Source organism: Acinonyx jubatus, chromosome A3 (genome assembly GCF_027475565.1).
Source record: "Acinonyx jubatus isolate Ajub_Pintada_27869175 chromosome A3, VMU_Ajub_asm_v1.0, whole genome shotgun sequence".
NCBI lineage: Eukaryota > Metazoa > Chordata > Mammalia > Carnivora > Felidae > Acinonyx > Acinonyx jubatus.
The window spans coordinates 42,051,001-42,063,964 of NC_069388.1; the positions used below are offsets into that span (position 1 = coordinate 42,051,001).

At 39.1% G+C, this 12,964-nt stretch overlaps 1 protein-coding gene across 1 annotated transcript in view; it reads left to right on the top strand.

The window, feature by feature from the left end:
• Nucleotides 1-12,964, top strand: part of DSTN (destrin, actin depolymerizing factor) — a 34,707-nt gene that overhangs the window by 15,133 nt on the left and 6,610 nt on the right. Inside the window, exon 2 of the mRNA XM_027069533.2 lies at nt 12,492-12,799. Within this exon, the coding sequence (XP_026925334.1) occupies nt 12,492-12,799 (308 nt within the window). The remainder of the gene's footprint in view (nt 1-12,491; nt 12,800-12,964) is intronic.

Sequence of the window (12,964 nt, forward strand, 5' to 3'; positions counted from 1 at the left end):
AAGGGAACAAAAACATTTGAAGAGATAAATGCACCCCCATGTTTATTGCGGCATTATTTACCGTAGCCGAGGCATGGAGGCAACCTAAATGTCCACGGATTGATGAGTGGATAAGAAAATGTGGCATGCGTGTGCGCGCGCACACACACACACACACACACACAGGAATTCTTCAATATTATTTAACCATAGAAAAATATATTGTCATTTGTGACAACATGGGTGGAACTTATGTATAGTGAAATAAGTCACAGGGAAAAAGACAGATACTGGATTATCTCACTTATATGTGGAATCTAAACAAAACACCCCCCACCCTTAACTCCTAGATACAGAAAACAGATTGGTGGTTGTTAAAGATGGTCAAATGGTTGAAGGTGGTCAAAAGGTACACACTTCCCAGTTATCAAATAAATAAGTCATGGGGATGTAATGTACAGCATAGTGTCTTTAGTTAATAATGCTGTATTACATATTTGAGAGTTGCCAGAAGAGTAAATCTTGAAAGTTTTTATAAGACAAGAATTGTAACTGTGTGGTGATGGATGTTAACTAGACTTATCGTGGTGATCATTTCACAGTGTACACAAGTATTGAATCATGCTGTGCACTTGAAATTAATGTTATATGCCAATTTATAGCTCAAAAGAACTCTTTCAATATTATCATGAAGACCTTCATGTTTTCATGATGTGGTAGGTAATGAGTTGTCACTTATAAGTCAAATAGTGTAAAATTTTTTTCTCTTTACAAGTTTCTTTATCAGTTATGAGGATTTATGCAAACAGTATTTCACAGGACTAAAATTCTGTATCTTTAGGAAAAAGACCATAATAGCAGATCTCATCGAGACCAAACATTCCAATAGAGATCAATAAAAATTACTTAGAGGTTTTTTTTTTTTTTGCTTTATTTTTTCCTGAAAATACTAAAGTTTTGAGATGGATGATTTTCCTTGGTATAAATTGAAGAATTGTACTATAAAGGATGGAAAAAAATACCCTGAAGGCGATGGTACATTTTGTAAAAATTTTATGGGATAATCATTTTTCAAAACCTGTGAAAGTAGATGATAGTTCTGATTTGAAGTAGGGTTGAAAAAAAAGATCGTGAGTTAAGGAGCACTAAGTGAGAATCACACAAACAATAGACAGTTAATCACAGTAGTAGGTAGTACTGTGATAGAAATAATTGTATTTCGTGTCAGTACATAGAAGGATCATGTGATTTAGACTAGAGGTGGTGATTGAAGGACCAAGTAAGAGTTGCCTTTCCAGAGGATGTGATGCCTGAGCTGAGCCCTGAAGGATTTAACCAGATGAAGAGAAGGATGATGAAGCATTTCAAGAGAACATGGTGTGTTCAAGAGAATCGCAAAGAATTGTACATGGCTGGAATTAAGGGGAATGTGTCAGGAAAAAGTGGGAAAAGAGGCTGCAGCAGTAGGCTATAAAGAGCTTGATATGGCATGGATTTTATCCTGAAGAAAGTTGGAAACTCTAAAAAGAAAACAGTAAAAGCATAAGACTGTCTGCCAGTGTGTTTACTGTCCCTGGCTTGCCCTCCTGCCTCCCATTTTTCTGTCTAGTCCTTTAGTGAGAAGTGGGGAGTTTTATTTTCTCTACCATGCTTATAAAACTTATTGTTCCCACTCTTCCTACCCTCCCCTTCTGACTTTCTGCTTCCCAGTTGTGGCGGGAAATCAGTTGACAAATCTGGTTAGCATTGTCTATACAATTGCGCACAGTGCGAATGACATGGATTACTTTATGCAGCTAGGCATTGTATCTAATCCACTTTCACTGTTGAGATGACTTCTGTAAGGTTTGTTTTCTGTTTTCTTTTGATGGGGTGTGGGTAGTGTTTCATAGAGTTTAGGATATTGATTGAATTTTTTCCCTACTGAGTAAGGTATAAACATAAAATTTGTTTTAGCGGAACTCTTTAAAATAAAAGTAACATATAGCTAGTAGAATTGCTGTTCAGTCTGCGTAGGCTGTCTCAAGGACACTGTGCCTTGCTATGAGGTGAATGAAGGACTTCCATAATTGGAAATTGTTTTCAGGAATGAATGAGTGTATTGAGGCAGAGAGTTAACTTGGATTTCTTTCTGGATTGCTGATAGTTTACGTAGTTACTTTGTGCAAATTACGGAATGGTGTTCCCACTGGTGATGTGGCCTCAGGAGACTGGTAGATGGCACTCCTTCAAACAATTGAAGCCCTGCAGGCACATCCCTTGGCTAGTGGACCATGAACTTGAATTTAGCTCTTGTCTTGCACCCTTAAGCAAGGCACAATCTTTATTTAAAACTGTACTTAACAGCTCCAGATATTTTGAACTTAAGTGATTGAGGATTTGCTATGTGCTTGCTTGGCTGATGTATACTAGGGTAGGGACAAATTTTAGAACAGCCTTTTACCTTGCCCCACAGGCCCCAGTTTTCATCACTGTAGATTTTTTTGACTTAGGCATGTAAGTGGTAGTTCTGCCTAGCAGCATAGTAAGAGGTAGTGTAACTGAATCGTGACTGTTTGAGAGGGCTGTTAAGCTTTGCCCTTGCGTGTCTTTGCTCTGCAACCATTCAGTAGTTATGGGACGGAAGAGGAAACATACGTCAAATGTCAGTATGGTTTAGTTTGTAGTTCTGGTTATCAGGGAACAGATGGAAATGACTGTTACAAATACAAGTTTTAAGCTGTCTGGATTTCTTTTCTTCTCTCTCTCTCTTTTTTTTTTAATGTTTTACTTATTTTTGACAGAGAGACAGAGTATGAGCGAGGGAGGGGCAGAGAGAGAGGGAAACACAGAATCCGAAGCAGGTTCCAGGCTCCAATCTGTCAGCACAGAGCCTGACACGAGGCTCGAACCCACAGATCGAGAGATCATGACCTGAGCCAAAGTCGGATGCTCAACCGACTGAGCCACCCAGGCGCCCCTGTCTGGATTCTTCTATCCATAGCCTTCCACTCCCCAAAGGCTTCATTAAAAATTAGCCACATTGGTAGCTAAAAGGAGTTGAAGCTCTGACCAGGTTTTCTGGTTAAGAATAACATGACTCCTCAGTTACTGAATGGTACCATTGACAGGAACTGTATTTAGGTGATTTACTTGTATTGTGTGTTCAGTCCTGTTGAGGTAGGATGATCATGACTCATATTTTGCAGATGATGAAAGTGAGGTTTAGAGAAGCTAACTAACTTGCTCATGTTACAAGATTTGAGTAAGAGATCCAGTATGCTTTCTCCTCTGTTTAAAAAGTCTTCTAAGATTAAATCTTCCAAATTCTGTTTATGAGAAAGAAAACATAGTAAAGTAAAAAATTACATATCTGACTTTATTTAAAACATGTATTCCCAATTAATTATAAAATTCATATGGAATGGTAATGTGTAATATTACATAAAATGAAGTTACCCTTTTTTTATTTTAGAGAAAGAGTGCATGTGAGCTGGGGAAGGGGCAGAGGGAGAGGGAGAATTGCCCCTATCCTTATTGGTACTAGAGGACTTTGTAGGGGCCCCTGGGTGGCTCATTCAGTTAAGCGTTCAGCTCTTGATTTCAGCTCAGGTCATGATCCTGTGGTGCTTGGGATCGAGCCCCACATCAGGCTCCACGCTGATGGCATGGAACCTGCTTGGGATTCTTCGTCTCCCTCTCTTATCTCTGCCCTTTCCCTGCTCATATTCTCTCTCTCTCTCTCTCTCTCTCTCTCTCTCTCTCAAAAATAAAAAACATTAAAACACTTTGTAATCTGGATTCATTATTTCAAAATTCTGGTGCTTTAATTTCAACTTTTTTTTTTAATTTCAACTTTTTTTTATTTTGAGAGAGAGAGCGTGAGTGGGGTGCAGGACAGAGAGAGAGAGAAAGAGAGAGAGAGAGAGAATGAATGAATGAACGAATCCCAAGCAGGCTCCTTGCTGTCAGTGCAGCACCCAATATGGGGCTCGATCTTGTGAATTGTGAGATAATGACCTGAGCTGAAATTAAGAGTTGGATGCTCAACCTGCTGAGCCACCTAGGCGCCCCTCAGGTTATCTTCTTTTGGCCTCAAGATGTTAATAAACTATAGTTACTTAAGATTATTTCATATTTTCCCCTCCTGCTAATGTTTATCTCAGCTTTTCAGTGCACTCTTCACTCCCCGAATCAAGGGTAAAAGAGCTCCCAGCTTGTTGAGAGGAGTCCTGGGCGCTAAGACCAGCACTCCCTGTTGCCCTGTCTGACCTCATGGTTTTAGTTATACTTTATAAAATCATTATCAAGAATCAAGGGGCCATTTGTTTAATCTTCCATATCGGTGCAATTTCAGGGGTATACTGGATATAACAGATCCAAGCATATTTATTTATTACAGTTGGATAGTATATAGTTCCGTGGTATTAAAAGTATACACTTTACCTGGTGGACTCTTCATTACTTTCATGGGCAGAATTTAGTACTACAACACTACTAGCTGTAGAAGACCATACTTTTTTAACATCAAAGCCTCTGAAGCCGCCATCTGGAAAGATGTGAGAAAGTAAGCATTTGATGAAACGCTAATCACCGAACTATACTTTATTCTGACTCCTTCCTTTCTACTTTTCCTCTCTCAGCCAGTTGTTGTCAAGTGCAATTGTTTGCACCTTCACAGTACCGGCACCCAGTCGCCTCCTTGTACTGCTCCCACTACACTGCTGAAGGCCTTGGGCATCTCTTGCCTTGCTTACCGAATGAGCCTTTTGGCTGGTCCTCTTTTCTCTTTAAAAATATCCAGTGTCTCCAAACTCAGCCTACTATTCGTGGCCTCTTCCACTTGAAGCCAGTCTACATCTGCATTTTCTCCTCCTGTATCCTCCTCTCTTATTGTTTGTGCCAGGTTTGCTTTGTCAGGAACTGTCTTCCTTCTTTCAACCTTATTTTGGAGTGCTTTAAGTCAGCTTACATGTGGAATCCTCCCTGACTCCCTGCATCCCTCTGACCCCTCATTTAATCTCTGCTTTCTTTATCAAGGAATAATGTAAGTTTTACCAAGTATTGAAGCTTTATATATGCTGTCTTTATCTTCTTCAGTGGTCAAATAAGCTTTCTTGGGGGTCTTGGGAAATCTTTGATTTCCTCAGAGGAATGTAGCAGTGAACGAAAGCAGACACAGTCTAAGGGAACTTACAGCCTATTTGGGGAGACAGTCATTATTTAATAATCTTAGAGAACATTAAAGGTACTTACCCAAAAAATACAAAAATACTAATTCAGAGGAATATATGCACTCTTGTGTTCATAGCAGCATTATTTACAATAGCCCAGATATGGAAGCAGCCTAAGTGTACATTGATAAATGAATGGATAAAGGTGTGGTGTGTACACACACACACACACACACACACACAGGAATATTCAGCCATAAAAAAGAATGAAATCTTGCCATTTGCAACAATATGGATGGAGTAGAGAGTATAATGCTAAGTGAAATAAGTCAGTTGCAGAGGGGTGTAGGGTGGGGGAATGGGTGCAGTATGCGATCGGGATTAAAGAGTACACTTATGATGAGCACTGAGTAATGTATAGAATTGTTGAATAACTAATTGTACACCTGAAACTAATATAATATTGCATGTTAGCTGTACTCGAATTAAAATTAAAAACTTAATAAAAAGGGGTGCCTGGGTGGCTCAGTCAGTTAAGCGTCTGACTCTTGATTGCGGCTCAGGGCATGACCTCACGGTTTGTAGGTTTGAGCCCTGAGTTGGGCTCCACGCTGATAGCACAGAGCCTGCTTGGTATTCTCTCTCCCTCTCTTTCTTTTTAAAAAAAAAAAAAAATTTTTTTTAACGTTTTATTTACTTTTGAGACAGGGAGAGACAGAGCATGAACAGGGGAGGGTCAGAGAGAGGGAGACACAGAATCTGAAACAGGCTCCAGGCTCTGAGCTGTCAGCACAGAGCCCGACGCGGGGCTCGAACTCACGGACCGCGAGATCATGACCTGAGCTGAAGTCGGCCGCTTAACCGACTGAGCCACCCAGGCGCCCCACTCCCTCTCTTTCTTTGTCCCTCACATGCATGTGCTCATTCTCTCAAAATAAATAAATAAATAAATAAATAAATAAATAAATAAATAAATAAATAAATAAAACATTGAAACTGTGGTAAGTGCTGTGGGATAGAGTACATGGTATTCATGGTGTCATAGACGTTATAGTGGTTTTGACCCAGACAACTTTTTTGCAAAGTGAGAATTGAGCTGAGGGAATTAGACAAAGAAGGGTAGGGAAGTGCTGTTAGAGTGTAAGGTAAGAGCAAAGGTGGGAGGGAGCATGGCCAATATAAACCACCGAAAGAAGGCCAGGATGGTGAGATTACAGAGTTCATGGGGTATAAGATAAGGCTGGAGAGCTGGGTAGGACCAGTGGATGTTAAAGAATTATTACAGCTTTTACCCTCAGATCAATGCAAAGCCATTGAAATGTTTAAGCATGGAGATAAGATTTGTGTTTCAGATCTCTGGCTGCAGTGTAGAAGATGAATTGGAGGTGGAGGGGATCAGCAGTGGGCATGGGCAGTCTGTTGTATTTGAACAACTGCAATAACGTATTAAACCCAAAGTCTCAGTGACTTGATACAGAAAATACTAGTCTCTATCTTGTGGAGTTCAGGGGAGTCGGGCAGCCTTCTTCTGTCTTGAAGTGTGTCCACCAAGGTCCTCTTGTCAGGGGAAGACAGAGCTTGAAGATCACTGTTAAAGAGCCAGGGCTAGAAGTCATTTGTAGTACTGTGTACAGCTTTTGCTAAGCAGAACTCCATGGCTGCCCGCTGAACTTGCAAGGGAGGCTGGGGAATGTAGTCTTCCTGTGTGCTCATGAGGAGGAAGCAGTGTGGTGTATACATAATCTTGATCTCTCCCCTGCAACCACTTGGGAGGTTATTGTAGCAGTCAGATAACAGGCAGTGGTGGCTTGGGCTGGGAGAGTGGCAACAGAGATGGAGAGAGTCGAAGGTCTTGGAAAAGATACAAAAAACCAAAGGGCTGAATGTGGTGAGGGAGAAAGAAGTGTTGAGGATATCTCTTAGGTTTGGAGCCTATGTAACCCAGATGGTGGTATGTACTGAGAAAGGAAAACTGGGTAGAAGAGGACTTTGGGCATGCTGAGCATCCGATCTCTTTTGAGTCATGCAGCTGGAGATTTTAGATAGGAAATTGGGTGTAAAGTCTTCCAGGTCAGGCAGAAATCTGAACAATGTGTGAGTCATTTGGATTAGATGATTGAAACCTTACTCATGATAAAATCTCCTAGGGAGAATGCAGAGTCCTTCCTTTCCACCTAACTGCCATCAGCATCTCAGTACTGCCAGATTGCTCTACTGTCACCCTTTCTGACCTCAGCTGACCTTTAGATGTCCTCAGAGCCTCTTTGCTTGTCCTCAGGTGATCCCCTTGGGAACTCCTTGTAACAGCTGTTCTAAATCTTTACCTAATATGCCCTCAAACCCCTGCTCTACTTCTTCTAGCTTATACTTCACAGAGAAAACAGAGCCTTTCAAGTACAGTTTTTAGCACTGTGTCTTCCTTCTCGAAACAGTTACCCTCCCCTTTTACTATTTTAGAGGGAAAAATGTGTAGGTTCCCCCCACTATCCAAAAGTAGAGTGATCCTTTGAAACCTTTCATAAGCCAGAATGGTGTAGCAATTACCATTAATTTATATGGAAAAACTTGGGGTGCCTGGGTGGCTCAGTTGGTTAAGCATCCGACTTTGACTCAGGTCGTGATCTCACAGTTGGTGGGTTCGAGCCCGGCGTAGGGCTCTGTGCTGACAGCTCAGAGCCTGCTTCGGGTTCTGTGTCTCGCTCTCTCTCTGCCTCTCCCTGTTTGTGCTCTGTCTCTCTCTCTCTCTGTCAAATATTAAAAAATAACAAACAACAAAAAAATAATTTATATGGAAAAACTTTTGAGCATTTGCAGACCCAAAAACATGACCTTTTTTCTTAGGCTTTTCTGATACCTTAGGACACACCTTGATAACAAATGAACAAAATAAATCAAGATAAAGCACACATGCCCACAGACACTGTTTAAAGCTATGGTGTCTTGATGAGGAAATGCTGAGTGTAGATCTGGGCAAGGAGCTTGACAGGGCCCCTCACTGCTCGGGGGTATGCACTGCTTCCATACAAATGCTGAACACTAGTTTTGCTATTTCCCTTTTTTTTTTTTTTGTAAAAGTGAAAATCTTTAGATTTCTTTTGGTCTGCAAAAACATACTAATGGCAGGTCTTTCATAAAAGTAAAGTGGTATAACTTGAACTTTGGAAAATCAAGGGATGTTTGTATATTCTTTTCTAAGACTGATGATCCCGTCATCTCATAGAATTTTTGTGATTTATAAGTGTCTGATGATTTTAAGTACTCTTTCTCTCTCTCTCTCTCCCCCCTCCATATATATATATATGTGTGTGTGTGTGTGTATATATATATACACACCCTGTGTATGTATGTGTGTGTGTACACACACACACACACACACACACACACACACACACACACCGCCCCCGCCTTTGGTGTTTTGGTTTTCCTCCTCTTGTTCCTTCAAACTCTTAAACTTTTAGTATGGTCAGATTTCCCCAGTCCTAAGACAATTTCTGTAAAGTTAGCACACTATTTTCCCTTTGCCATTAACCATCTTGTGCTTTCTGTCTTTAACTCCTCAGTTTACCCCAGTAAATCTTCAGCCCATTACCCTGGACTTCTGCCCATTCCTCCAATCTCCTGAAATGCATAGAAACTCAATTGCCAAACTTGGTGGTCTGTTTCAGTCATTCTCAAGCTTCAGAGTTTTTGGTATTGTTGACCCCTCCTGCCCACTCTCTCGTGGCTTCTAGGATGCTATTTTCTCCCTTCTAACTTTTTCTTTCTGGTTTCCTGATCATTTCTTCTTAGTCCCCTTGACTTGCTACTCTTTTGCAACTTAATGGTAGTGCCTCTAAGATACTGAGTATAGTCCAAAGTACCTATCAGATACATGCTCACGTTGCCAGCTGCTAACTGGTCATCTCCACCTAGATGTCTTTAAAATTAACATACTCTGGATATTTGTAATTGCTTCAGAAGTGGTCTTCCTGTTTTCATTGTGTTTGCCAGTTTTTCCTTCACAGTCTTCAATGTTAATTTCCTCAAGTACAAGTGTCTGTAGTATTCCTTTCATCAGAAACTTCATAAACCTCCTTTCTGAGAGAGAAAAGCTCAAAACTTCTCCTTACTGAAGCTTTTAAGGTTCCTCTAAATTACAGCTAGATTTGGCTGAGATTAGTTGCATTATAATTGCAGAATACATATTGACTTTGTTTTCAATTACTGGTATGTGATTAATAGGATTTATTTCTAAGTCATAATTTAAAGTGTTGTTTGAGGTAATTCACTTACATATTGACAGGTACATTCAAATGATTGGTTGTATATAAGACTTCCAATGTTTCCTTCATGCTTTTAAAAATGGGTTGGTCAATTGTGATTTATGGATCAGCATATGGACTAGGGAGTTAGAGGAAGTGGGGGCTCTTTCTAGTGTTCATTAATCTTTGTTACTTTGGACATTTTATTCACCTCTGTTCAAAAAAGCAAAATAAAGATTCTTGTTTAACAGAGATGAACTGTTGAAGATCAGAACAATACTACTCTTAAAGCAGTAAAAGAAAGTTTAAGAAAATTGCTTTTTAAAAGCAGGAAAGTGTTAAAATTGTATCGCTTTTGAGGTAGTTTTGTAGTCTTAATTTTCTCTACTACTTCATTAATTTAGAGTGAAAAGTTTATAAACAAAATGGATTAGATTAGATAGGATTGAAGTAGATTATGATCAGATATGGATTGGATAGGATTGAAGTGTGTTAGAGCTCTTTTAATAAATGAGATGACTATATGGCCCAGTTACCTCAATATTAAGTACATGCTAGAATCTTAGTATATTTTAATCCCCAGAATTCCTATGTGCATTTTTAAAGTAATAGCTTTATTACTAAGATATAATTCACATATCATAAAGTATATTTCAGTTATTTTCAGTATATTCAGAGTTGTGCATCCATCACCACTGTCAAATCCTGGAGCATTTCATCACATCACATCACAAAGAAACCCCATGCCTGTTAGTGGTCACTCCCCATTCCTTTTCCCCCTTAAGCCCCTGGAAACCACTGATCTGCTTCCTGTCTGTGGATTTGTCTATTTTGGACATTTCATAGAAATAGAATCATGCAATATATAGCCTTCTATATCTGGCTTCTTTCACTTAGCATAATGTTTTGTGAGGTTTATCCATGTTATAGCATGTAACACCACCTTATTTTTTTTATGGCTGGATAATACTCCACTGTATGGATACTACCACGTTTTGTTTGTCCATTCATCAGTTGGTAAACATTTGGGTCTTTCTACCTTTTAGCTATTATGAATCATGCTGATCTGAACATTCCTGTAAAAGTTTTTAAGTTTTACTTTATTTTTTAAATTTTGTATGAGAGAGAGTGTGTGCGCCCAAGTGGGGTAGGGGCAGAGAGAGAGGGAGAGAGAATCTTAAGCAGGTTCCACACCCAGCTATATCTCAGGACCATGAAATTATGACCTGAGCTGAAACTGAGAGTCAGACGCTTAACTGACTGAGCCACCCAAGTGCCCCGTGTACAAGTTTTTATATGGACATACGTTTTCATTTCTCTTGTGCATATACCTAGGAGTGGCTTTGATAGGTATTAACTCCGTGTTTAACTTTTTGAGAAACTTCCACACGGTTTCCTGAAGCAGCTGCACTGTTTTTGCGGTTCTGTCAGCAATGTAGAAGGGTTCTAGTGTTTCGACAGCCTCACCAGCATTTGTTACTGCCGTCTTTTTTGTTAGTCCTAGTGGGTGTGAAGCAGTAGTTCCTTGTAGTTTTGATATATTTTTCCCTAATGGCTAATGATGGTGAGCGCTCCTTCCAAGTGCTTACTGACCCTTTTTATATCTTTCTGGCAAAGGTCTATTCAGATCCCTTAACTCTATTTAATTTGGGTTGTGTTTTTAATTTTTGAGTTATAAGGGACTTTTATAATATTCTGGATACAAATTCCTTACTGGATATATATATATATATATATATATATATATATATATATATATGATTTGCAAATATTTTCTCCCCGTATGTGGGCTGTCCTTTCATCTTATATGCAGTTTTATTAATCACATTACTTGACATTAATTTTGCATTGTTCAGTATTTAAATTCTGTTAAGGTCATAAATCTTGCTTTAGAAAAGCTAACATGCAAACCACAGTAGTTAATGAAGCATTAAAAATTATGGCTCTAGTGAAGTTAGTGTAAATAGAACACTTCTTAAAGATGAAAAGATTAAAAACTGGCTTTAGATTTTTTGCTCTGAAGATTATGTGTAACTGCTTCCTCATTTCAGAATAGCAAGTATAACATGGTAAAAGGCTTATTTTTCTGGTCAGTATGATCTTAAACTGTCTTCTTTCTATAGCAGTAAACATTTTCTTACCCTTTTTTTAAATGTGCAGTATAAAAGACCTATATCATTGTGTAAGCTTAAGATATACAAGGTATTGATTTGATAGAGTTATGTATTACAGTGTGATGATTACATTAATACCACTATCTTGTCACATAATTATCATTTCCATGGTCAAAACAATTAAGGTCTAGTCTCAGTTTTAGTTACCCTGATCTTAAATTTAAAATTTGAAGATTTTAGGGGTGCCTGGGTGGCTCATTCAGTTAGGGTCTTGATTTCAGCTCAGGTCATGATATCACGGTTTGTGGTATTGAGCCCTGAGTTGGGCTCTGTGCTGACAGTGCAGAGCCTTCTTGGGATTCTCTCTCCCTCTCCCTCTGCCTCTCCCCTGCGTGTGTGCTCATTTGGCCTCTCTCTTTCTCAAATAAATAAATAAATAAAACTTAAACTTGGGGATTTTGTGAGTGAAATCTTAAAGGCATATGACTAATATGTTACTGAATATTAATCACATGATTTTGAAATGTGAGTAGAACAAAGACCTTTTAACTCCTCTTTTATTAGAGAAAGATATGCTGGGGGGATGGGATTTTCCCAACCCAGCCATTCTGTCCCTCTGTTGTGCATTATGAAAATAATTTTGGGCATCATTAACCCAAACTGGGAGATGACTAGTCCCCGGCAGGGCTCTGAACAACCTCTTCAAAAAGAAAAGAATCCACCTCAAGGAAGCATCTTTTTCTAGGTTTTAGGGTAGGAGGGGTTGCTGTCGCTCAGTCTTCTCTTACTCCCATATAATAGTGATGAATATTTTATGTATGTAATCTTTTTAAAAGTTCAATGCCTGAAATTAGTGATTACAGCTTAGATTTTGTTTTTCTGTTGGATGATGAGTTCTTAAAAATTTGAAGTGCATGCCATTCTATAACAAAAAGTTACATAGTGTTTTTATGTTTTGCACAATAAAAGTTGTAAGCTTCCTTCTGATTTTCCCCCCCTTATAGGCCTCAGGAGTGCAAGTTGCAGATGAAGTATGTCGCATTTTTTATGACATGAAAGTTCGGAAGTGCTCCACACCAGAAGAAATCAAGAAAAGAAAGAAGGCTGTCATTTTTTGTCTCAGTGCAGACAAAAAGTGCATCATTGTAGAAGAAGGGAAAGAGATCTTGGTTGGAGATGTTGGTGTAACCATAACCGATCCTTTCAAGCATTTTGTGGGAATGCTTCCTGAAAAAGATTGTCGCTATGCTTTGTATGATGCAAGCTTTGAAACCAAGGAATCCAGAAAAGAGGAGTTGATGTTTTTTTTGTGGTAAGCATCAGAAATATCGAGGCTCTGTAAAACTCAGTGTTGATCTCTTATTGTTGGCACTTGGAGAACCAGTTCCTAGGGACAAAATGATTTTCAGTCAAGCTATTTGCAGTCGTTGTCATTTAGTTTTTATTTTTAGGGCTTCATAATGTCTTAGCTGGATTG